Source organism: Eleginops maclovinus, chromosome 7 (assembly GCF_036324505.1).
Source record: "Eleginops maclovinus isolate JMC-PN-2008 ecotype Puerto Natales chromosome 7, JC_Emac_rtc_rv5, whole genome shotgun sequence".
NCBI lineage: Eukaryota > Metazoa > Chordata > Actinopteri > Perciformes > Eleginopidae > Eleginops > Eleginops maclovinus.
The window spans coordinates 236,637-263,196 of record NC_086355.1 but is presented as its reverse complement, the minus strand read 5'-3'; the positions used below and the strand labels follow the sequence as shown (position 1 = coordinate 263,196).

The window sequence follows — 26,560 nt, the reverse complement described above, 5'->3', positions numbered from 1 at the left end:
TAACATGCAAAACTACATATGCAATGGGAACCTTACCCTGGTACAGAGCTGTGAGGATGTGATAAAGTCTAACCTTTGACTACCACTGCCCCGGAGCAGCGCTCAGATCCCGCCTTGTTTGAAGCCATGCAAGTATATTTGCCGCTGTCTTTACTGTCCAGACGACTGATTTTCAGGAAAGCAACATTTTCAAAGAAAGTGCATTTGTATTTATCATCCGAGTGGATCTCCTTCTCATCTCTGAACCACTGTATGGTCATCGGCAGCGAGCCGGACACCAAGCACTCGAGATGAGCGAACAATCCTCTGACATCTTCTGTCTCCGTCAGCTCTCTCGTGAAAGACGGTTTAATAATCTGATCTATGACATGTAGAGTGCAGAAACAGTGTTCAGCTGGTTGTGTAAATGAAATACACGCATTAGAGATATAAAACCTCTGGATAAACTGACCTAAGACAGTAACGACTGCCTCACATGAGCTGCAGCCCGAGGTGTTAGAAACCTGGAAGCAGTACTCCCCGCTGTCAATGAGCTCTGTTTTACTGAAACACAGCACAGAGCTGCAGTCTGAGCTCTGAATCCTGTATCTCCTGCCTGATGTCAGCTCCTGACCTGCCTTCATCCACCTGCACTTGAGCGGCTTAGTGCCTGAGAACCGGCACTCAAGCCGGGCCGGGTCACCCTGGGTTACACTGACGGAGCTTGCATGTTCTGAAATACTTGCTGGCTCTGGGATTTAAAAAAAAGGTCCGACACGGAGTTAGCTGCTACCAATTACAGGTGTTATAGCGACAGAGGAAACAGAAAGCTGTACATGGAAGCAGTGAAGACAATAAAACAAACATCCTACAAACCTGTGACTACGAGCACGGCGGCACATCGCTGAGTCCCGGCTCGGTTTTGAGCCTGACACACATACTTCCCGCCGTGTGATATCTGAGCATTTCTCAAAATCAACTCGGCTCTTTGAGTTTCATAAGACATCTTAATGTGCTCGTCTTCTGAGAGCTCACGATCGTCCTTGATCCAGCAGAGAGTCATGGGAAGTGATCCAGACAACAAACACTCCATAGTGAGCTCAGAGCCCACCATGCAGGACATATCCTCTAGTCTCTCAATAAATGAGGGGGGTTCTAGTGGGAGAAGACCACAGATCAGACTGTAGGCTGCAGGAGGTTAACACAAACACACAGGAACCACATGCAAGTCTAGCTCCTTCATATACCTTATACTGGCAACATAAATACAAGGGCAGAAAACCTCCTCTGTGCACAAGTGATACTTAAAAAACATTTTGTGATGAATTGCTCAGAAGTAGAACCCAGTTGGGCGCCATGTGAAGACATAACCTTGGACGTCAGTATGTTTTACTATGGGTTGACTAACCTTTAAGGGAAATCTGACAAGAACAGGAAGTCTCTCCCACATCATTAGTAACAGAGCACCGGTACGTGCCGGCGTCTGCCATCTCACACTTTGAGATGTGAAGAGTGACCGTGTCACTCTCAACACTGACGTTATGTCTTTGGTCGTTTCTGATCAGCTTCTCATTGAGGAAGCAGTTTATTTCGTACGGAGGGGAACCGGAAATACGTCCTTCCAAGAAAATGTTGGCTCCCTTTATGAGCTCGGCTGATTCAAAAGACCTCACAAACTCTGGAGGGTCTACAAGACAAAGATGGTAGATGTTAAGTTTAAAGACTACAGAAGAATGAAGGGTAGGTTCTGGTGTCAGTCTGGTCCACATAATTCATTCAACTGTTCAGAGACTCCATGTTACAAACACCGTGGTTAGCTTTTAAGGTAATGCGTTCTTAGAGCTGTTTCAGATCTGGTTAGATACTCTGATGAATGGAGTCTTTGCAGTGGTAGAGAGGAAGGTCACGTCCTACCAGTGTAGGCAGCGCTGAACAGAACAATGTGGAGCAGACTTAAAGCCTGTACTAAGTCTATCTAGGGTGAAAACTGAACCAACCTTGGACCGTGACTGAGCTGATACACTGGTCGCTGCCGGCCTCGCTGGACGCCGTGCACACATAATCTCCACTGTCCTGCATAGAGGAGCTCTTTACCTCCAGAGACGCTACAGAGCTCTCGAAGGACATGGTGTGTCTGCGGTCTGCAGAGATTTCTGAGCCATTTTTAAGCCATTTGATGTTAATAACAGGCGTGCCTTGCACTTTGCAGGACAGCTTTAGAGGCTGTCCAGTTTTCAGCAGCTGTGAAGGCTCGAGCTTCATTGTAAATGTTGGGGCTTCTGTAGTTCAACAGTTACATGGAAACAAGAGGTTAGGTAAAGAAAACCACAGTTCAGTGCAACACTTTAGAGAAGAGAGAATGAAACAGCACCTTTCACAAAGAGGACTGCGGTGCAATCCACCTTCCCAGCATCATTGGACACCTGGCAGGTGTATTTAGCAGAGTCACTGGGTTTCACAGACTGAAGCTCCAGCGAGCTGGAAGAGGAGTCTTTCTTTATGAGACACTTCCCTCCTGTGAACAACTCTTTCTCCTCTCTAAACCATTTAACCACCAGAGGAGCGGTTCCCGTAAAGGCTGATTTTATCACAACATGTGAGCCCGGTGAGGCATCTTGGGACACAGGTCTCACCGTGAAGACCGGAGGTTCTGGAGTGATTTGGGAAGAAACAGAGCAAACGGAGCCTTTCAATAACTTCTGATAGTCTGAACTGTTCCTGTTGAAGCTGATGTTAAAGTGACTGCTCTAACCTTTGATAGACAGAGTACCGCTGGTCTCTTTTTGTCCGGCAACGTTAGCAGCCCGGCAGGTATAAACTCCCCCGTCGCTCTGCTGCAGGCCCGTTATAGTCACTGAGGCTTTAATCTCAGTGAAATCAACCTTATATTTGCCATCGCTGTGGATCTCCTTATCGCCTTTGAACCACATCACAACCATGGGCTGAGATCCAGCAACTCTGCACTCCAAGGTGAGATTACTGCCAACACTGCCGTCCACCTTCTTCAGAGACTTGGTGAAGGACGGTGGGACGGCTCGATCTGTGAGAGGAAGTATATCAAACACATGACTGACTGTCTCCATTTCTTCCGGCTATTATTAAACACTATTTGGTTCTCTCACTAACCTATGACAGTGACTGAGCAACTGCACTCATCTTTGCCGACTTTGTTGGAGACCTCCATCCTGTACTCTGAAGAGTCTCCTTTATCGACAGAGAGGATCTTTAAAACGGCAGTGTTCTCTTTGACGCTCAACTTATATTTACGTCCACTGATCACTTCCTTGCCGTCTTTGAACCATTTCACTTTGAGCTCTGAGCTTCCTGTGATGGTGCACTCCAGTGTGGCCGAGTCTCCTGCGCTCACACTGATGGAGGCCGCTCTCTCTACGATGCTAGCAGGCTCTATAACACAACACGGGTTTATTAATGTCTACAACTGCAAAACACTCCTAAAGAGAGCTGCAGGAACGAGTCCTGAAAGCATCACCACCTGCTGTCCCCTGGTCTGGAGGTCAATGGTTCTCTGGATGTATTTTTGGTTGTTATCCTGAAATAAGGTCTGAGGTTAACACGAGCTGAAGAGAGTTTAACGCTGTGTTCTACAACATAAAATAGGTCAGTACATACCCCACTGGTGGATTTAAAAACAAGTGTCTAAATAAGACGAGTACACATCATCATGCCCAACGTTAGCCTTTACTTAGAAATCATAAAGTAGTGTAAACATGAGGAGACTATCCTGCTGAACTAAACGTTAGTTTGTTGCTGCAATAATCCAAAATCACATGGAGAAATCCCATTGGACCAGGGGGATGCTGCCTTCAGGGTCCTGCAGCTCTTTGTTATTGGGAGAGAGTCTCTAACCTTGAATTGTTAACACAGCTTCACATTTTTGCTGTCCCGCCTCATTTTCAGCAAGGCAAGTGTACTTGCCGCCGTGTTTTATGTCACAGGATGGGAAGGAAATGCAAGCGATGTTGTTCTCAAAAGTCATTTTGACAGTTGGATCGTCGTCCCTGAGCAGCTCAGAGTCTTTCATCCATTTCACAGTGATGGGTGTGGAGCCTTTGAGGTTCCCCTGCAGCTTCACTTTGTTTCCCAACACTGCTGTAGCACTCTCAACCCTCTTAGAGAACATGGGAGGCTCTGCAATCACAGTGAGTGATGTTAACGACAGCTCAGACTTCATATCAATGGTAAGAGTCCTCTCTTTCTCTACATCACTAACCTCTCTGTTTAGCCAGGGACTTGGAGGTGATGGAACCCACCTCGTTAGAGACCACACACTCATACTCCCCAGCGTCAGCGCTCTCGAAGGAGTGGATCTCCAGAGAGCTCAGGGAGCCCTGAGACAATATCCGGTACTTCTTATCTGTCGACAGGCGCTTGTTATTCTTTTTCCAAGACACTTCGAATGGTGCAGAGCCGGATATCTCACACTCCAGCACTGCTACAGACCCTCGGGCCGCCTCTAAAGATGGGGGCTCCTTCCTGAAAGAGGGCGGCTCTACAGGGGACAGATGGCTCAGTTAGACTAAAGGCACTAAAGGGCCTGGGTCCTATTGGCTTGTCCCAGTCAGAGTGATGTGTGTACTTGATTACTGTTTGTTTTTTATTTATGTTTCAAGAAATGCAAATTAAAGCGGACGAAGTTCAAATGATATTTTCTAAGGGGCATGATAGAAACAGCCGGGCCTGAAGACGGACCATCAGAAGTTTATCTTTCTGGCAGGGGTTTGTTTTACTTTTACTTTGCAGTTATATCCAGTCTGCAAAAGCCCCAGCTACTCCAATTTATCTCATACACTTTATAAATGTCACTTCTTTTGTGGATTTTTATTTATTTAGGAAAAGGTCAGACACCCCCTGAGATGAAGCGTTTGTTGTTTCGGTCCGCACCAGAGACTGATCAATGTACTGGACCAGAGGAAATGCACCAGACTGAAACAGATTAAAGCTGGCTAGTGAACACATCCTTAGTCTGAGCAGCTGTAGTTCTGTGTAATGTAGCCTACACACCTTTCACTGTGACCTTAGTGCTGCAGCTCTCACAACCGGACTCATTGAGCACCTCGCAGGTAAAGTTCCCGCTGTCACTCAACGTGACGTCCTTTATCTCAAGAGTGGTGACCCCATCCTTCAGACTGATCTCATATCGGCCGCCCGCAGACAGCTGGCTGTTATTAAAGAACCACGAGGTGTGGAGTTCAGGCGACCCTTTGACAGAGCACTGCAGCCGGGCAGCGCTGCCCTGCCTCCAGACTGAGCTGGCCTCCAGCCTCTTTACAAAGACCGGCGGCTCTGCAGAGGCAGGTGGTGAAAAAGAACCAGCATGAAGAGGGCATTTAAAATAACAACCCAGAAGAGAGGGAAAACATTAAAATAGAACACATGACAGAATACATGCTGTTAATTTTCAGTACTACAGATTTGCAATAACTTGACATGCTGCAGTGATCATGAACATTAACTAGACAGCTCTTACCTTGGACTTTCACTGAGGTGGAGCACGAGGCACTCCCAGCTTCATTTGTCACTGTGCACACATAATTCCCACAATCTCTCAGTGTGGTCTTTAGGATATCAAGAGTAACAGTGTTATCCTCAAAAGACAGTTTACAGTCTGGAGACTGGTGCACCTTTCTACCGTCTCTGGTCCAGGACACCGTGACTCCAGTGTCCTCGTCCACCTGAGCCTCCAGGTGCAGAGGGGCCCCGACCACAGCAGCCATAGGGCCCAGAGGCTGCACAAAGGTAGGCTTATCAACCACTCGCAGCTCCATGCTGCTCTCAGCTGACCCAACATTGTTGGACAGCTGGCACACATAAAGCCCCCGGTCTGAAGGCTCGACCCGGGTTATTTCAAGAGTGTGCTTATTCTTTTCACAAGACATTTGGTAGTGTGTTGGCACATTGGTCAAGGCCTGGCTGTCTTTGAGCCAGACCACACTCAGTGGAGCAGATCCTGTTATCTCACACTGTATCAGAGCCCTCTTTCCAACAAACACTGTCTGAGGGTCAGGTTTACTTATAAAGGCCGGGGGGCATTGCTCTATAAGAATTAGGAAAAACAAAAAGACATTAGTGGCAACATGTTATACCTGGCTCTGGACCAAAACCTGCCAGTTAGACAGAAACACACCAGCAGAACAAGAAACTGTTCATGACTGAAAACGCTTATAACCAGCAAAGAATCACCGGATGAAACCTCGCAGGAAAGAGAAATCAGTTCAAACCCAAAACCAGCGAAGAAGGAAACATGCGGCACTCTTACCCGTCACTTTGAGGGAGGCGGAGCACTCCTCAGAGCCATGCTGATTGGTCGCCTTGCAGGAGTATTGACCACTGTCGTCCCTGCTAGGGCTCAGCAGCTCCAGAGACGAGGTCCTGAAGCGACTGATAATCCTATATTTATCTCCCTCTTTGATGGGCTGACCATCTTTGAACCACTTGAAGCTCACATTCGGAGCGTCCTCAGTTTCACATTCAAACTTGGCAATGTTGTCAGTGTTGATCTCCACAGGAGCGATCCTGTGCCTGAACACAGGCTTCACTGTGAAGGAAAGTAAAAACACAGTGAGTACACAGGGATGAGAGATGGAAGATAAATGAGAGTTTGCACTGGTGGTGGGGATGGAGTGAACCTTGATGGCAAGTGAAACACATGGAGGTCCTGCTGTGACCGTGGAGGAGAAAATGGTATTAGGGTTGAAGATGTGATGAAACTGTGATTAGAAGAGGAGAGAAAGCATGCAAAGAGGAATGGACCAGGCAGCAGGACTGATGGAGGATTTAAGGTATGGAGCCAAAGGTGATTCCTTAAGAGGACAAAGGAATGGATGTGGGGTGATATGCATGTGGAGCAATGGAAGTGTCGCTTCTGTCTGCTAAAAACCTCAAACATTCAAATTTAAATTGACTTAACTATTAACTCAGACAAACGGTTAGGGTTAACCCTCGCACATTAACTAGTATCCCATGTTCATATAAAGTTTGGTTGAGGTTTACAGACACCAGCTTTGGAAACTGTGAGGTTAGTTGATGATGATTGTAAAGAACTGGCCATCATCAAACCTGTGGAGACCACAGTGAGTCTTGAAGACGTTGTCGTCCTGCCGGCCTCATTCTTGGCCTCACAGACAAAGTCCCCCTGATGCCTCTCCTTCACAACTTTGTGGATAACTAGTGTGTATGTGTCTTGTTCTGCAGAACACTTGAACTCTATTCCAGATTTCACCAGTTTACCGTTAAAAAACCAGTTAACTTTGGTGGAGTATTTTATGGTGGCAGCAAAAACTGCCTTGCCATTTTCCTCCACAAAAACGTCTTCCAGAGAACTAATGACTACCGGATGATCAGCCAGACTGTCAGAGGACTCGCTGATCATGACGGCCTCTGACAGATACTCCTCTCTGGTTTCTCTGTGGGCACTAACATCCACAAGATTTTCAGCAGAAATCCGACCCATGGGCCCGGAGCTGGTCACCTCAGCGGCGCAAGCGGCCCTCTCTGACTGGACTGTCTTTCTGCTCACCTGCCGCGACTCGTGGATCTCAGTCCGGCTCTGAACTGTCGCACTTTGGAAGGAAGCACTGGTTTCTGTTCTGACGGCTGCAGACTGAGACACATTAGGAGGAAACCCAACAGTGCTTTCTGCAAACATTTTGGTGTCCACCATCGACGACAACACCTCTCTGGAGGAGGCTGAGCTGGCCAGCGCTTTCTGAGGCTTGCCGATCTGCATGGCACCCGGCTGCTCTGCAGTAAGACTGTGCTGTTCCTGGAAGACCAGAGAATGCAGAGCTACCTGGAGTTCAGACCTGAGGTCAGCCGTCTGAGGGTATTTCCCTTCAAAAGACACAGTAATCTCCATCGGGACGCCTGGAGATGTGATCAGGTATGTAGATGAGGCCCATTTAGGCTCTCTCTGAACCTGCATCTCCTGCACCTGCACCGCCTCCAGTTGGCCCACAACGTTGGCGAGAAGCACCGGCTGATCCCTGGCCACGGCTGACTGCAGAGCATCTCTGAGCTGATGTCGTATATTCAAGCTGGATGCTTTGGGGATCTGAATGATGAAGTTGAGCTCTTTGGGGAGAGTCAGGGAGTCATGACACTCATGGACAAACAGAGGTCCTTCAGGCTGGGTCAGGACGCTGACGGCCGAGCTTTCAGATTTATGAATCTCCCTGGACCGCTCTCCCATAATGACTTGCTTTTCTTCTAACAGCACTGACTGTCGAACTGACTGGCCTTCCTGGATCTGGACTGCAAAGTCCTGCTCCGCAGATTCTAAGATAGTACAGCTTTCAGTGGCAACCGCCTTCTCCTCTATAAAAATGGTTTTTTTGGGGATCTTCGGTTCAACCTTCAGCGTAGGCTTGAATTTCTCATCAGCTTGAATGTTATCGGTGTGACCCTCTTCAAGGCTGTGAGTGTCTGTTACGTTCAAAGACTGCTTGATGTTCCAGCAGTCCTCCTTCTGGACTAGCGCTCGCTGCTGCTGAATGTCGGTAACAAAAGGTGTCTCCTTGGGCAGCGCCATGGGCTGGCAGGAGACCGTGAGGATGTTTACAGATCGAGGCTCGGTCCGAAGCTGGGTCTGAACCCCGGTCACAGACACATCCAGATCAGTGTGATAATCTGCTTTGAGTTCCTGTCTCTCTTCTGAGCTAGCTGCATGCTTCCTAGCCTTTTCCTGTTTCTGTGCTGCCACCTGCTGGTCCGGTTTGGAGACAGTAATAATCCCTTCCTTTGGTAGAACTGAAAGAGAATGAACTGACTGGAGGTATTTAGAGGGCGGTAACTCTTTCTTCGGCTGAACAGACACGGCGTCAGTCTTTGCTGAGAACTCTGAGCTTGCCTCACAAACCGCCGTTCTCTGGTCTTCTTGAGTCACTGAATGCAACACAGTGGGACTCTTCCTGGCCTCAGCCTGCTCTTCAGGAGGTTTCTCACTGCTGAACCTGCCCTCAGACTGTAAGACATCCTGATCACTGATGACCTGCAGGTTCAGGAGTCTTTCTCCCTCCTGCTGAGGCTGCAGACTCACAGACGAGTCTAAACCTGGCAGCCGTCCTACCTGCTCCCCCTTCAGCTGGTACTTCTCTTCAGCAGATACCGCTGACTTATAGAGAAAGTCTTTGTGGGGGGTGATGCTCTCCTGCTGCGGTCTCTGGATTTTAAATGCCTGCTCTTTGGATAGAGCCAGCCGGGTCTTACTTACCGGTGCTACAACGGGTTTGGATTGCTCTTTCTCAATCAGAGCCTGAAAGGCGACATCTAAAGCTGGCAGCGGTTCTGAGTGTCTCTCAGTGACAGACAGCTGCCCTGTGGACTGAGTCGAGTATAAGATCTTAACCCCTTCTGTGACCCTGAAGCTCTTCTCCTCATCTGGTCTGAGGGTCACACCTGAGGTTTCATCAAGGATTGGCAGATGGGTCTCCACTTGGTGACTGCTAACAAGCTGCCGGGCTTCACTACAAGCCCTGACCTGCTCTGGGACCCGGTCCATCAGGGCATCAGCACTCACTGAGCTGAGAGCCAGGACCTGTTCAGATGTGGCCGACATCAGCTTTGGCGGCCGCTCTTTGGCGGGCTCGAGCTCTATAATCTCTGGGCTGAGGATCCGTTCCAAGTGCTGCTCTGTGATTTTCTGCCTCTCCTGGACCGAGGATAAGAAGGTGGCCATGTGAAGCTGTTTCATGGGAACAGCTGAGACCTGAGGGGGGTGAGTGGCCGCCACTGAAACCCTTTCCTGTATGTGGTGAGCCTGCAACACTGCGGCTTGCTGGGTAATCTGCTCCCGGTGCAGGGTGGCAGCTGAGATATCCAGTTCTCTGAAGGTGCCCACCTCCTCACTGGGATAATCTGCCGGTCCTCAGTGCTAATGGTGTAAATCATCTGATCCGACAGAGGCCTTTTCTGGTATAATCTGGACTCTGAGGTTTGTTCAGTCATGGATATTTTTATATTTTTTTTAACTGTGGACACCAGCAGCTCTGCAGAACAGGAGGCTTCCCCGTGTTGGTTTGAGGCCTTGCAGGTGTACACTCCGCTGTGCTCATGTTTGACTCCTTTAATATTAAAAAAGCCCGATCCATCTGGGTTGTTCACGATGATAAAGAACCCACCAGGCTGAATGTGCGAGCTGCCTTTAAACCACTGAACGTTGGGGAAAGGGTCTCCAGTCACAACGTACCTGAAGAACGCCTGACCTCCCTCAGACAGCTGCAGAGACTCTATGGCTTTAGTGAACTCTGGGGGTTTCCCTGCTGCTACAAACCTCTTCCTGTCTACTCTCTCCTGCTTTTCTGGCTCCTTCACCTCAACATTCAGATAAGAAGTGCAGGTGGAGCAGCCAAATCTGTTGCTAACGGTGCAGGAGTACTCGCCCTCATAATCCCTCTGAACCGTGTTAATCACTAAGCTGTACTCGTCTCGCTCGTGGCTCAACGTGTACACGGAGGAACATGTTATGGTTTGCCCATTGTGGAACCACTGCACCGCGGGCTTAGGGAAACCGGACACAGTAACGGTAAACCTAGCAGTTTCTCCGATAGTCACAGTGGCTGGAGAGAGTTTGCTGAGGAAAACTGGCTTCTCTTTTTTCCTCTCCAGAGTACTGGAGAAACGTTTGGACTCTGGTTTGAGTTCAAGTGTTCTGGTTTTATCTGGTAGCTTTAGGCCGGTGTAGTACGAGTCCCATGTTTCCTCTTCCACTTCGACGGTGGAGCTAGAGAAGGCTAAGGGTAATGACAATCAAAAGTTAAATCAGACATGCAACCACAGTACAATCGATCACACGCACACTTTAATGTGGTCTTGTGGACACAACAGAGACAACTCCGTCCTCTGATGAAGACGGAGAGCTGCAGTTAGCCTGATATAAAAACTGCAGGTGGATCCTGAGTTAAAGAGGCCCTGTTCTTCTTCTGTGATGTTCCCTCTCCTGTAGTTCTTTAAGTTACTGAATGTAAATGGTCTGCAAAGTACCCTCCAGAGGGAGTTTCTCTCTTTTGTACTTTGGAAATATGGTTTGCACGAATGTAAAAAACACAATATGTTGTCAATTCAATTCAATTCAATTCAATTCAATTCAATTCAATTCAATTCAATTCAATTCAATTCAATTCAATTCAATTCAATTCAATTCAATTCAATTCAATTCAATTCAATTCAATTCAATTCCCTGTAAAACATTTTAAAACATAAAATGTAAAAATGCAACTACTAGGCGACGACGTCGACAATGACATGTTGTCGACGCGTCGTATTATTTAAGCAACCTAGGCATTTAACTCATGACTCATTAGAACACACGCAAATGAAATTGCAATAGAGTTGGCAACCCACCACCATCATTTAGTATGCTGTGGATTAGCATTTTACTGCTTCCGGTTCTGAAGGGGAAGCAAAAGGACCATTAATGTTCCCATTGTTTTGTTTCTAAAGTGTCTAATCCCCATTGATGCTCCACACCCGTAACAGGTGGTGGCGGTAATGTTGGATGCCAACCGCCAATAAAATTAAAGAAGAAGTAGCAGCTTCGTCTTTGCACCATCTGCGTCCTAAACCACCCACTGACTTTAACAGATGAATCATGGCAGAGGCTCCGGATCAGCGTGAGCAGACTGCAGTACAATTGAGACCACGATGATTTCTAAAGTCTGGGCATTTTTTAAGAAAATAAAGCTAATAAACAAGTCAAGTGTACAGAGCGGGCCTACCAAGGCAGTACAACGGCGATGCATGAGCACCTTAAACGCAAACACCAGGACGCCTAGCGCCCGAAGTTCCGGATGGGTAAGTTAGCCGGTTTTTGTTGACCTACGGAAACCGCGTCCTCTACTCCAGAGTGACATTAGTTACTTTTAGGCCCTCTCATGAAAGATAGTGTGTTAACCCAAACGCATAAGAACATTGAATTACAGTCTAAGTGTCCCTCTTCCCTCATGGTAACGTTGTAAATTCACACGGTCACCTCGCCTACCTAACTTACCTAGCTCTGCATGACTGCACGTATGCTAAATAGATAGGAAGATAGATAAATACCGTAGATAAATAAGTGTATACATCACTGATTATAAATCATTCATTTGTCAGATAAAATCAATACAATTGATTAATGTAAGAGGACAATAACTATGCCTCATAGTTTTCTATTTTCATTTTGCCATTTTAGAAGTTCACAGCAAAGGCGTGTGGATGACTTCGTCCTGCGGAGAGGTGTCTGCACCCCTGAAATGGACCGACTCCTCACTGACAGCGTTCTAAACATGCTGGTCCACGACATCAGGCCAATGTCAACGGTGGAATGCGAGGGTTAATAATAATCTACTGACTACTCGACGACTAAAATAATCGTTAGTTGCAGCCCTAATAAAATGTAATGTCAATATGCACTTGGTTACCCGGCAACCTGAAAAAAAGCTAAATAAATACCTCCATAGTGAGAAACCGTTTTACATCACGGACAATATTTACCTTTCATATCGCCGCGGACCTGAACTCCAGGTTCCTGCTCCTCTGCAGTGACTGTAGAGACACAAACGGTCACAAATCAAAAACACTCTCAGAGCTGGACATATCGTCTTATATGGTGCAAGACTGTTAGAGTCAGTGACAGCTCGTGCATCCATATATTCCCTTTTGCTTCATTTTACTAAAGTTCTTGCATGCTTCGTCTGGATCCTAAGTGTGCAGCAGTGTCGCTGGCTCTTATTAAGTCAGTAAAGCGGGACCCAAAGAGCCTACGGGCCCCGAGTGAAGCAGTGAGTCTCGGCTGGCTGTGTGGGAGAGCAGTGTGAAGGGCCAGAGAAAGGCCGAGAGAGCAGAACGACCAAAAGCATGCAGATGCCAACCTTTCATCACTGTGCTGCCGGACTGTTTGCAAGTGTAAGAGCCCCCTTGTCCGGGTCCCACAGTGTGAACATTTACTCTGCACAGGGGGCGGTCATGTTTCACAGAGAAAGGCACAGAGTCCTCAACACTCAACCGCTTGTAAAGCCAAATGACAAATGGCGTGGGGAGCCCCTTCATAACGTAACACAGGGGGCCGCCATGGGGGCTCCTGAGCAGCAGCTCCGGGGGGAGTTTGATGAGGAAGTCGGGGGAGCGTTGGCCTCGCTTGTCGTGAGGGAGGATGTCCGGGAAGTGCATCTGGCTGAGGAGGCTGTAGGGAGGAAACTCCCCGGGTGTCTCCGCCTCCTCCACCTTATCGGGATCAGGGAGGTCTCGAGCCCCCCTGTCTGTCTGAGACACTTTACGCACAGAATCGGTAGGGATTGGGGTTTCTGCTTTGAGATTCGCTTCTTTAGCTGGGTGAGATAAAGTTAGGGAGAGTCATTAGAGAGGATAACTCGGACACTAAAGGGGTTAGTAGGATGGATGGAGGAGGTTAGGGAGCGGAGCTGGAACAGCAGGAGGAAGAAAGTCTGCAGAGCGGATCGGTTACAGGTAGGGATGCCCCAACCCAGCGGGAAGTAATAGAACCAATCTGGCTGACAACTAAACACTTAACCTGCTCTTCTGTACCCTGATTATGCAAATGCAAATAATGTTACATTGACTGACAGTGGGAGGTTTTCAAGCTGTGTTCAGTACAAATTAGTCAATTATAATGATGTGTTAAAATGTTATCTTGTCAAATGTAGGTTTTGTTTAACAAATTCAGATATTAGAGAGAAATATGATGATTACACTTCCAAACACAAGCCTCTCAAATGCTTCCTTTAATGTGAATAACCACTTTAGATGTCAACAAAAAACCAAAGGATATCATTAAGACTTTGGGTGGTAAAATATACGAGCCTTGTATTCCAGCTGCTATCATAAAACTACAATATGTGGATAAGGCTCGTGGATGACTGGCTGAAGCGTGATCGGGGCATCTCTATCTACAGGCTGAGAGGAAATTAGGAGGGGGAGGGGGATATGGATGGACCAGATGATAATAAAGAAAGAGTAACCACCTTCCACGGTGAGCTGGGCGGAGCAGCTGTTCTGGCCATGCTGGTTGGCGGCAGTGCAGCAGTACAAACCCTGATCCGCCACGCCAACGCCCCGGATGACCAGGGACAACAGCCCGCAGCTCTGAGAGCTCCTCACCCGCTCAGAGTCCACCACACTGTGGCCATTATGATCCCAAACCACCCCGGTGAAGGGCTGCCCCTCGAACAGGCAGCTGAACTTGGCCATGTCACCGCTTTTCACCTGGACGTCGCTCATTTCCACCAGCAGCCGGGGGCAGGCTGAGATATGAAAGCTGCTCTCAGAGCTCATCTCCTGCGAGCTCTCCATTTGCATCTTAACTGTCCTCCAGGACAGGGAGGAGCTCTCAGACAGCGTCTCAGTATAAACACTCTGACTGACACTCCCGCCGCTCATCACACTAGCTAAGGCTGTCCCATCTGGGCAGTAAAGAGAGTAAAGAGTTAGGTCAACACAGCATCATTCTTCTTCAGGTGTTTCAGGAGCTGGAGGAGCACTGAGCTCAGTCAGGATCAGTGGGGGGGGGGGTGGGGGGTGACAGACTGCGGCTGCTTTCAACCGTCAATCATGCAAGCTTGACTGGAGCCAAGTCAAAACCAAATAATAGTCCATGCTCGAGCTTGAGGAACCCAGAAAGCTAGGGCGTTTCCAGAGTTCAGCTCTGATGGAGCATGCGGCATTCCTCTGAAATAAAGAGTCATGATATTTGGTGAAGGAAGAGAGACGCTCATGCATCACGTGAGAGAAGAACCCTGGAAGATCACCTGTGCTCAGTGAGAGGTCAGAATCAGAAGCTAATACATATATCTGTCGGCATGCTCACAGAAACCACAGTTAGTTTGACTGTCACAGCAACAATAGAAACATTATGACTTCTTGAAGGCTGGTCACACACACATGTTGTTGACGTGTCTATAAGGATAGAGTTGATTTACTCTCCAGTCCCAAAATCAAGTCTGGAGTTTCCCAAGGAAAGGTCCTGGGGCTTCTTTTATTCCTGCCGATTTCAAATCAGGTGATGTATTTTTCTATGCAGATGATGTAGCTAGCTCTTGTAGTTTAATGCATAAAAGCGTTATTGAAAGCCTTTAACAGCTGGTTTATAATGGTTGATAATTAGGTGAAGTTATAATAGTTCAAATACATTCTGTTTAATTTGGGTCTAGATGTCATTTGAAGAGATCTTTGACAATTTCTGAGGCCCATATCCTGATATCTTTGTGGGACCAGCCTCTGAGACGAACACACTTATGAGCCATGCAGCCTTTTATTGAACCAATAAAGTTCTAGAGGATTACAATCCTCCACTGACTTTCAGATTCGGATTCTAAATGAAAAAAAGAGTTCATGAGGACTTTTTGTTGGGATTGCTGGGGGTTTTACTCACAGTTAAAAAATAGAAAAAGGATGAAAAAAGAAGCACGATTGTAAAGCAGTGAGAGGGAAAAGCTGCTGCTGACACGACCTAAAGAGAACTGTCTTCTCTCTGTCAGATTAAAGGGACTAGCTTCAGCTCTAAACTGGAGCTCATTTCAACATATAAGACCAAGACCAAGTGAAGACCACAGTACGGTGGTTAAAACATGCCAGCAGAGTGTTTGACTCTAAACACATGCAGGGTGTGACGGTTAGAACTGGTGTTTGTCCGGAGCTGGTCTGGATCACTCACCGTCAATATTCAGAGTCGCAGCACAGGTGACCCTTCCTGCTGTGTTTGAGGCCATACATGAGTACTCCCCCTCGTGCTGGGAGAGGGTTTTAGAAATGTCCAGCTGGCAGGTTTGACCATAACGAGACATCCTGAAGATGTCCGACTGCCTGACCTCTCTGTCGCCACAGAACCAGGAAACCTGCAGATCTGCAGACACATCCACACTCAGCACCGTAACGTATGATCAGAGGACTGCTGCAAACACAACGTTGTGACAGCATCTCTTCTTTAAAGAGGCAAGTTTCCTACCTTCCCCAGAGACGGTGCACTGGAACTGTGCCGGGAGTCCTTCTGCGACCAGTACGTCCCTCAACGGGGCTTGGAGGACCGGAGCAGAAACCCGGGATTCTGTCTCATGAACTGAAGACGAACACATAAGCAGTGATTATAGATCAGGATGGGTTGTCGAGTTTAAATGCTGAGCATGACCTGGTCTCCAATGAAGATGATTATCCACCTCCCCATTAGCAGTGTTTCATTAATGGAAGTTTGTGCACATTTCAAAGTGTTTTTGCATTTGTGTTAAACAGGCAATGCTCATTTAAAAATCTTCTGCAGAATAGGTTGTTACGCCCCATGACTGATCAGCTGATTCTGCCAATAAATATATAATAATTATTATTAGATTAATATAATAATTTACGCTGACCGGACAGAAGAATTAAAACCCCTGATTCTGGAGGATCAGGAGGTAGAGCGTACCTTCAACGGTGAGTGCGGCGGAGCTCATGGCCTCTCCGAAGTCATTCCTGGCCGCACAGCTGTAGACGGCCGCGTCCTCGGGGAAGAGGTCGAGCAGCATCAGCGTGTGTTCGTTCTCGTCATGGAGGATCTTGCACTTTGAGTCTGTGATCAGCAACTGGGAGTCTTTGTACCAGGAAACCTGGGGCATCGGCAGACCGTTCACCTGTACTGTGAAGCGCACCGAGCGACCGGATGAAACGGTCTGAGGTTGCATCTGCCGCACGATCTGAGGAGGCTCCGGCACTGAAACACACACAGAAACCTCAGAATATATGACAACAGATTCATAGCATGGAGAAACATGGAGGTGGAGGTCCCTTACGTCTGACATTGAGGTTCATGGTGGTCTGGTTCTTGCCGGCGATGAAGGTGTATTCTCCGGCGTCGCTCCTGAAGGTCTCTGAGACGGTGAGGCGGTGCAGCCTCCTGATGCAGACGTAGCTGAAGCGCTGCTCCACAGAGAACTGGATCTCCACGCCGTTCCTCAGCCAGCGGCCCTCCACCTCGTCCTCGTTCACCTCGAACTCAAAGGTGGCGCGCTGCTTCTCCACAACCTGAGAAGAAACAGACCAAAGCTTTAAACAGGAGAACTGAGATGCACCAGCTCAAAATCTCAATTGAATACAGTTACATCTGCAGCTCTGCAGTTTAAATGTGATGATAATATCTGCTCACGGTGATGTTCCTGCTGGCGGGCTCGGAGATCTTGATGTCCCGGCCCAGGACCCCCAGCGATGCCTTGGACATGCTGGATCCAGCCACGGCGGTGTACTCTCCAGCGTCAGAGAGGCGTACAGACTGCAGCACCAGCTGGTGGGCGAACTTATCGGAGATCATCTTATATCTGCAGGAGACACAGCAGAGACGGTCTGTTAGGAGACCTTCTTATCTATAATCTGTCTGCGCGTTGGTGTGATCGGTGAAGGTCTTACCTGTCCGACATCTCCAACTCCTGGCCGTCCTTCATCCACATCACCTGCACATTGGGCTCAGAGACTTCACACTCAAAGGTGGCCCTCTTCTTCTCTGTGATCTTCATGTCCTTCAGGTGCTTTGTGAACTCAACCACGCGGGCTGCAGCAGAACAGAAGTGACATCTGCTTAGATACGCTTTCATCCAAAGCATTTAACATTCACTCAGTACCGTAGACATATGGGAGAACGGGACAGGTGGAATCGAACTAATGAACCCCTCATTTGCAGATCAACCCCCCTGAGTCCCATGCAGAGCTGAAAGGAATACAGAAATAGATATGTTACCCTCCACATGGAGTTTTGCGGTGGTGATGGCCGACCCTGCGGAGAAGCTGTAGGCAGCACTGTCTCCACCATGGACGTTCCTTATGCTCAGCGTGTGCGTCAGCTGCTTGCAGCGCGCCTGGCAGCGGTCCGTGGACCGGATCTCCACGCCGTTTTTCAGCCACTTGTACGTCAAGTTCTCGTAGTTCACCGTCACCTCGAAGGTCACCGTGTCTTTCTCCTGAGCGTTCAGGTCCTGCATCATCGTGGAGATCAGGATGGCTGCAGAACAAGAGACCATCAGGCGATGCCATGTTTCACAAAGAATATTCCTTATTCCTGCATCTATTTTATCTCCTTATTTCTTATTCTGCTTGACTCATGTCTGTGGCTCTAGACTTTCTGGTAAGAGATGGTTAGAGATGAGTACAGAGTTCACCAAAGAAGTATTTTGGGGTCTCTTTCATTCCTGATGTATGTGAATGATTTAAAATAAGCTGATGTATTTTCTAGGCAAACATTTCTGCGTTATTCTTAAAGATAAAAGTGTGATTGAAAAACCTTAAATTCAGAGCATATGATGTTTGAATATAAGAACTACTTTATTAATCCCAGACTCCAATTCTCCATTCGACCAAACTAGTCGATTCTATTTTGGGTAAGATGATGATAACCATATCCAGTTAAACAATGATAAGGAAGGTGGATTTTTCTCTCATATGATGAAACTTTTCTCTCTTAAAGACTTTACTCAAGAACCTTGAGGTTAAACATGCTAGCTATGCTAACAGCTTACGGCTGACGGTGAGCGTGGCGGACACGCGGTCGTTCCCGCAGACGAAGGTGTACTCGGCGGCGTCGTCGCGGCTCGTGTTGGTGATCTTCAGCTGGTGGAGTTTCCCCTGAACCACGATCCTGAACTTCTCGCTCATCTCGATCTCCACGCCGTCCTTCAGCCAGGTGGAAGGTACGTTGAAGTGAGACACCTCGCACTCAAAGGACGCCGTCTGAGTCTCCGGCACCGCCACGTTCTTCAGGGGCTTGGTGACGCGCAGGGCTGCAGGGGGAAAACACGAGTCAGCAGACATTCAGGATCATTTATATCAGGGGTGTCACAAAAACTCCCAAAACCGGCCTGAGGGTCCAGTCCGGCCCGCGGGGTGATTTTGCAAAGTGTCAAAATGACTACATTACTAGCAGTATTACATTACTACATAGATGTGGAAATGAATATTAAATGACTTCTAGAGCTTGACAAATTGGTTTTGATCATATCAGAATCAGAACCCCTTTATTCGTCCCACAGAGGAACATTTTCATAATATACATAAGTAAAGTACTATGTTGTTCACTTCCAGATACCGGTGACTGAATGTGTTTGTAGAGACACTGAGATCAGTCGTAATGCACATGTGATAAACTGAGGCATAAAATTGTTGAAATTGCACTTAGTAGAGTGCTATTCTGCTAGGCTAAAATGCAACTTACACTCGACCATGAGGCGTGCGCTGCAGTGCAGGTGTCCCACCACGGCGCTGTACTCCCCCTGCTTGCTGTTGTCCACGTCCTGCACCATCAGCTTGTGTGTCTTCTTCTCTGACAGCATCTTGTAGCTGTCGCTGGTTTGCAGCTCCATGCCATTAAACATCCACTTCACAGGGATGCCGTCCTCGGACAGACCCAGCTCAAACACGGCGGTCGCCCCGAGAAGGGAGGTAACGTCCTTCGGCTTTTTCAGGATCTTGATGCCTGGGGGAAACACAGTACTAAGTTAACCCGGGGAAACTGGTTTCATGACCTCTATTTAATATAATAAAACCAAAGTTACGTATGTAACTACGGTTCTGAATCCTGGATGACCACCAGAGGCAGTGCTTAGCACTGGATATCTTCTGTCTCGCGCATGCGCAGGTCGAGTATTTAGGTCACAAAGTCACGTGTAACCTCGCATGACCCCGGAAAGCATAAATTCTGATGAGGTCAATGAGTTCAGTCCTACGGAATCTTCTCGAGGGGACACGAGATTCCGAATGTCTAAGAAGTCTGGCGGTCATCCAGGATTCATAAAACCGTAGTTACATACGTAACTTTCGCTCTATTTCATCCTTACTGACCGCCAGAGGCAGTGCTTAGCACTGGATGACTTATATCAACAAGTCACAAGGAAACCTAAGAACCCACCTTATATGGATGGCCTAGGTGGACTCTGCAGGAGGACCACAGCCAACGGGTGCAGGGCGGCAACATTTACTCTATAGTATCTGCCGAATTTGGGATGCCCATGTGGCCGTGGCACATACTGTATGTCCTCCAGGGGCACACCTCTCAGGGTTGCCCATTACGTGGAGACACTCCTGGTAGAGTGGTACTTTACTCGGGGTGGTAATGGACGGTCATTCGGCTTGTATACCTGGGCAATGACGTCTACAATCCAGTGGGACAGGCGCTGCTTTGAGAGAGCACAGCCTTTTCTACGACCACCGTGACAGAGGAAGAGCTGTTCAGACTGCTGTGTGCCTGTGGTAGTCTGGACATAAGCTCTAACCTAACCCTTAACCTTTCCCCCACATCTCCTGATGAGGGGTCAAACCGTGACAGCTAGATAGGCCAATTGGAAAGAGAGCATGCCAGTACCTTAGGGAGGAACGCTGTATTTGGCCATAAGGTGACACCTGAGCCATCTGAGTTCCATCTAAGACACGAGCTGTTAACGGACAAGGCCTGTAGCTCGCTAACACGCTTTGCTGAAGTGATGGCAAGAAGGAAAGCAGTCTTGGCCGAGAGCCACTTCAGTTCTGCTTGTGACAAGATAGATAGAATAGAATGGGAGGATGAAACCCTCTTTACTGTCACATGCACACAGCAGAGCACACCCAGTGAAATGTGTCCTCTGCATTTAACCCATCCTAGTACTGGGAGCAGTGGGCAGCTTCTGTGCAGCGCCCGGGGAGCAATGGGGAGGGGGGATTGGAGGTGTCCGGTGCCTTGCTCAAGGGCACCACAGCAGGGTTAGGGTCTCTCCATGTAGCAGTCCACTTTCCATATTTGAAGTCTGGAGTTCTCAAAGGGAGTTGAGCATAGGGCGCGTCCGGCACCAAGGGCAGGTCCCATGGGGGGGGGCACAGTCTCAGAGCTCCCCTTAAGAAGAGGGATCCCTACAGTGTTGTTGTCAACCCTTGCGTGTTGAGCCGAGATAGCGGCCACATACACCCTGACGGTAGCGGGATGCCGGCCGTTGTCTAGGAGGGACTGCAGGAACTCGAGGATTGCCAGTATTCATTTATATTATTCAAAAATAAAATAGAATAAAAACATTTACTAAACATTAGAAGTTAAAGCAAAAAGACGTCAATAAATCCTGGTCTTACCCTCCACGTTGAGCCGAGCGTTGGCCGACAGCTTCCCGAGTTTGAAGGAGTAAACGGACTCGTCGTTGGTGCTGCAGTTCCTGATCCTCAGCGTGTGCACCGCGCCCTCGATGATGATCTCGTACTTGTCGCTGGGCGTTATCTCCACCCCGTTCTTGATCCACGCCGCCCCCCTCACATCCTTGTGGGTCAACTCCAGGCTGAAGGAGGCGTCCTGCGTCTGCACCACGTTCAGGTTCCTCAGCGTCTTCTTGATCTTCACCGCTGCACCAAACACAGCAGAAGTACTCGTTAGTGTTACACACTCGTTAGCAGGTAGAGGACCATCATCTGCTAAAGATATTCACAACTAAAACAAATGTTAAACATCATTTTTGGACATAAATCCAGAGTAAATGAAGAAGAAGATCACACGTACCCTCAACCCTCAGGGTGGCGGTGGTCTTGGACGTGGCCACCTGGTATGTGTACTCGCCCACGTCGGTTGCCTTGGTGATGGCGATGACGAGGCGTCTGACGGCGCCCTTCGTCTCGCTGCTCGTGTTCTCGTTGAAGTCCACACTGCTCCCGTCCTTCAGCCACTTCCCCTCCGCCGTTGGGTTCGCCACCTCGCACTCCAGCACCGCCATCTGAGAGTCAGCAACCACCAGGTCCCTCAGAGGCTTCTTGATGGCGCCCCCTGGAGGCAGGAAGGAGGAAATGCAGAAAACAATTATTATAAAATATGAATATACTGTTAGTGTCGTGGTAATTATATTCCAGTGGTGGCTGTAAAAGTGTTTCTCCAATAATCTGTAGACTATCAGCATTTACAGGATGACCATATTACCAGATCACATGGTGTTCCACAGGGATCAACCTCAGGACCACTCCAGTTACTCTTTATATAAATCATATTACATCTGTGCAATACTTCAGGTTAAGTTCAGCATCAAAAACATCTCCACTGCCCTTAGAAAAACATGTATATATTCATTGAACAGAGCTGAGTTACTAAATAAAGACCTTAAGCTGATGAACCACAAATAAAGAAATCAAGATTCAGAAGAAATTTGAAGAAAACTGTTTTGAAAGTTTAGAATGAATATTAGATTTGGTTACCGGAGACGGTGAGCGTGGCGTTGCACATCTTCTCCCCGGCGGCGAACATGTACTCGCCCTCCTCGTCCTTCATGGCATTCATGACAGTCAGCGTATGCCGCTTGTTCTTGGACTCCATCTTGTGTTTGGGCCCGACCTTCAGCGGCTGCCTCTTGAAGGTCCAGAAGGCATCGATGCCAGCGTGAGAAACTTCGGCGTCAAACACCACGTTCTCCGACTCCGAGCACTCCTGGTCCTTGATCGGCTTCAGGATCTGCACGGCTGGGGGGGGACAGAGGTTCTTTAATATACACATTCATCTTATATACTATTTCATCAGCTTCCAGACCTGCATTTAATAATTGATTCTCATTTTAAAATGTCTTATCTTCTTTGGAAAATGACTATTTTTTGACATATCTCTAGCTTCCAAAGTGTTGGCAAAAGTGAGTATCAGCTGCGAAACAGTTAGCATTAGCTGCTAACTTTTGGTGAATTTAGGAGAAATACAAACAGACAAAGTTAGTGTATGAAACGCTGGATTCTGGAGGTTTTCTTTGGTAGCTCGGGCGTTTCTTGCACAATGACCCCATCAGTAAACTCACTCTGGACGGTGAACTGGCAGCTGGTCTCGGCCCGGCCCACCATCAGCTTGTACTGGCCCTGGTCAGAGGCGAAGGTCCGGTTGAATACGAGCCTCTGCTTGGCTCCCTTTGACACCATCTGCACTCGCTCGCTGGCTGTCAGCAGCTTCCCGTCTTGGAACCACTTCACCGAGAGAACGTCCTGGGCCGAGATCTTTGTCTCCAGAACCGCCTTCGTACCTTCAACTCCACTCGTGTCCTTCAGAGGGATAAGCACGCTGATTGCTGAAATACACAGGAAATAGTTCAGTATCAATATCACTGTCAGGAAACACATCACTAGAAGTAGTTCAGTACGGAGATAATTGTATGTTCTGTGACATAAATCCGTGAATCTAAATGGCATCTTACTCTGGATGATAAGCTTGGCGCTAGTGGAGATGGCGTGATCGGGGACCACGAAGGAATACATCCCATGATCCACCTTGCTGGTGTCTTCGATCAGCAGCTTGTGGATCTGTTTGTCGGTGACGATGTGGACTCGGTCCGAGGCGGTGACGGCCGCCCCGTCCTTCATCCAGCTGCCCTCCACGTTCTCCTGAGAGAAGCGGACCTCCAGCTGGGCGATGTCGCCCTCACAGACGGTCAGGTCGCTGAGCGGCTGCATCAGCGTCACCGGGCGCACTGCAGGGCGAAAAATCAGACGTCATAAGAACCAAAACAGTCGTTAGTGTTAAACATAGACTTAGGGAATATAGACATTACAGCAACTTTATTACTCGGGGACGCAAAACAACACATAGACGATCTTATCGGGGACGGAGAAAAAAGGAAGTTAGAAATATTGTTAAAAACGTCAGCAAAGTATTTGAAAACGTTCCTAAAAGTTTGCTTGAAATACAATACAACGCTGATATACAACACGTTTTACTTCCTGGATGGCGGGGCTAATAACATTAAAGCAGTGATATGCAACTACCGTTCAATAGGGGGCCCTAAAGTGCCCACTAGCTACTCCTGAGCCGTTTCTGTAGATGTTTTAGTTTTGTGTTGGTCCTGTTTTCGAGCATCTCGGGGGAGCTCTGAAAAATAATAATCTGCAAAAAACTCAAAGTCCTCTACGATCCAGGGTCACCAATCGAGCTTGGATCCTAATTCAGAAGATTGTTATTGTACTGCTCTGGATTATGATGCCCCTTGTGACTTGTTTCAGGCCAGGCTAGAAAAAAACATCATGAAAGTCAACCAGACTTCCACAACTCACGTTTCATCTTTAGGGAGGCGCTGGTCTTGAACTCTCCGGTTTTGAAGGAGTATTTCCCTTGGTCCTCCTTCTTCACGTCTTTAACGGAGAGGCTGTGTCTTCCTCTGCGGGAGGAAATGACGTATTTGCTGCTGGCGGAGAGCTCCTTCTCTCTGAAGAACCAGCTTCCCTCAGTGTCCTCACGGGAAACCACACACTCAAACTCTGCAGAGTACGTCTCGGGGACCTCGGTGCTCTCCAGCTGCTTCAGCATCTCCAGTGGAGCACCTGTTTACATAGAAAGAGGAGACACTTCCTGTTAGTTACAGAAAGAGAAATACTCTGTTGAGTAAGGACTGGTTTTTGTTCTCTTTTAGCTGACCCACCCTCTACGGTGAGCTTGCCGGTGGTCGTCACGTCTTCGTCGTCGATCACCATGCAGGAGAACTCTGCGTCGTCCTTCATGCTGATCATCAGTACAGACAGGAAGTGGACCTTTCTGTCTGAGTGCATCCTGTACTTGTCGCCGGTGAAGATCTGCTGGTTGTTCTTAAGCCATTTGACCTTGACAAAGGGCTCGTTGGTCTCACACTCAAAGGTGGCCATGGTGTCTTTCTCTTTGGCCTGGACCTCCTCCAGCGCCTGGGTGAACTTGATCACCTGCTTGGCTGCAGAATGACAACAAGAAGCACAAAATGTAATTAAAAGTGGAAGTAAATGTGAGGAACATTAACTGATAAAGAGTTCAGCCAGATAGTCCTGACCCACAGATACGAACACTTTGCAGAACTTCCTGTAAATGGTGGCGTTACCTTGAACAAGCAGGAAGGCGTGGCTGGACGTTTCTCCGGCCCGGCTGCTGGCCTTCACCATGACGCTGGCTGAATCTTCGGGCCGGACGTCTCTGATGACCAGCTCGCAGACGTGGTCCTCGGGCCAGTACCAGTTCACCCGCTCCGTTTTCTCCAGCTGAACGCCGTTCTTGAACCACTGGCACTCGGGATCCGGCCTGCCCACCACCCGGACCCTGAACTTCACTTCATCTCCCAGTGACACCGTCTGGCTGGTGATGCGCTCCAGGATCTTTGGGGCCTCCATGCTGGCAGAGAGCTTCACACGCTCTGGTTTCAGAGGTTTTGCGGTCAATTTGCGCTCCTCCTCCTCCTTTTTCTTCGCCGCCTCCTCCTGAGCCTTGGCGCGATGCAACAGATCCTCCTTTGTCTTCTTCAGCAGATCCTCATAGGACTCGTCCTTCTTGCGGGACTTGAGCTCAACAGCGGTGATGGACTCGTAGTAGCCTTCCTCCGTACGGCGCTTGAACTTCCCACGCAGCTCATCCGACTCCTCTGTGGATTTAGCGTGCACGTTCCTCTGGGCCTTCTTCAGCTTCACCACCTCCTTCAGCTGTGAGTCCTCGGAGGGTTTCTCAGCCTTCACAACCTCAAATGTAGTTTTTCCAGGTTCGGCAGCGGGGGCCGCGGCCTTACACTCTGTGCGGCGCAGTGGAGTCCTGAAATCCTCCTTCTCAGAGATCTCCAGTTTCACCGTGTGCCCTACCAAACCTAGGTTGTTCTCCGCTGTCACCTTCACCTCTCCTGAGTCATAGGACTTGATTTCTGTGATCTCCAGGTAGTAAATACCGTCGTACCGGAGTCTGTATCTCTTGCTTTTACGGATGAGTTGCCCGTTGAGGTACCAGTTGACCTTGGGGGTTGGGTAGCCGGTGACTCTGCAGCGGAATCGAGCAATGTCGCCCTCCTTTACTCTAGCGGGTTCAGGAAGAAGTACGATCTCCGGTTTGATCTTCTCAAACTCGTCATCAGTGGTGACGCCTGCAGGTCCCCCCTCATGAGCCAGACGCTCCATCTCGTCCATCCGGTGTCCGCCTTTCCTGCCTTCAGGGAGCTGAGTCTCCTCAACCAGGCCTTTCTCGTCCTTCACCACTAATGTGGCAGACGTCTGGTCTGCCCCGTACTTGTTAGTAGCCCTGCAGGTGACGACGCCGCTGTCTCTGGCGTAAGCCGCTTCGTAGTCCAGACTGCAGTATCCAAACTCGTTGACCATGCGCAGCCGGTTGGCGGCCTCCAGGGGTTTCCCATCGTGCAGCCACTCCACCACCATGGTGGGGTCTCCGATGGGCGTCAGCCGACACTCGAAGTGAGCCGGGCCAAAGCGCTTCATCCGGATGGAGGTCAGCTTCTTCTTGAACTGAGGCTTCTGCTGCTTCTCTTTGTCGTACAGGTCGCCCTCCTCCCACTGGTCCTGGCCATAACGAAGGTGCAAGGGCTCCAGCTCGGGCGCTGCGATCTCCTTGGCTTTGTAGGTTCCTTTGGGAATAACAAGCTTCCTCTCGGGTTGGGGCTCCAATTGGTCCACCTCTACGTTGACCCTGCAGCGGGTGGTGTCTCTGCCGGCCTTGTTGATGGCTGTGGCCGTGTACCAGGCGCTGTCTGCACCGGCGGCAGACGGGATCTGAAATTTGGCCTCTCCTTTGGTTCCCTCCACCCTGCAGGATGGATCAGTCGTGTCATGAAAAACAGTTTTTCTCACATTTGCAGATGAAAATAAAAGGATTTATCCATTATAGAAAAAGCTTCTGATAGTTGTCCAGTTCATT

At 48.6% G+C, this 26,560-nt stretch overlaps 1 protein-coding gene across 1 annotated transcript in view; it reads right to left on the bottom strand.

The window, feature by feature from the left end:
- LOC134867389 (titin-like) overlaps window positions 1–26,560 on the bottom strand; it is a 184,009-nt gene that overhangs the window by 143,390 nt on the left and 14,059 nt on the right. The window contains 35 exon segments of the mRNA XM_063887927.1: window positions 74–361; window positions 452–730; window positions 856–1,134; window positions 1,388–1,666; window positions 1,977–2,258; window positions 2,351–2,629; window positions 2,732–3,019; window positions 3,106–3,384; window positions 3,847–4,128; window positions 4,211–4,489; window positions 5,002–5,283; window positions 5,468–6,034; window positions 6,257–6,535; window positions 7,057–9,846; window positions 9,849–10,727; window positions 12,469–12,519; window positions 12,846–13,301; window positions 13,956–14,393; window positions 15,644–15,832; window positions 15,935–16,045; window positions 16,388–16,672; window positions 16,752–16,983; window positions 17,105–17,273; window positions 17,362–17,503; window positions 17,690–17,950; window positions 18,465–18,725; window positions 19,157–19,417; window positions 21,037–21,300; window positions 21,455–21,715; window positions 22,138–22,398; window positions 22,722–22,985; window positions 23,112–23,384; window positions 23,965–24,231; window positions 24,330–24,611; window positions 24,756–26,449. Of these exon segments, the coding sequence (XP_063743997.1) occupies window positions 74–361; window positions 452–730; window positions 856–1,134; window positions 1,388–1,666; window positions 1,977–2,258; window positions 2,351–2,629; window positions 2,732–3,019; window positions 3,106–3,384; window positions 3,847–4,128; window positions 4,211–4,489; window positions 5,002–5,283; window positions 5,468–6,034; window positions 6,257–6,535; window positions 7,057–9,846; window positions 9,849–10,727; window positions 12,469–12,519; window positions 12,846–13,301; window positions 13,956–14,393; window positions 15,644–15,832; window positions 15,935–16,045; window positions 16,388–16,672; window positions 16,752–16,983; window positions 17,105–17,273; window positions 17,362–17,503; window positions 17,690–17,950; window positions 18,465–18,725; window positions 19,157–19,417; window positions 21,037–21,300; window positions 21,455–21,715; window positions 22,138–22,398; window positions 22,722–22,985; window positions 23,112–23,384; window positions 23,965–24,231; window positions 24,330–24,611; window positions 24,756–26,449 (14,033 nt within the window).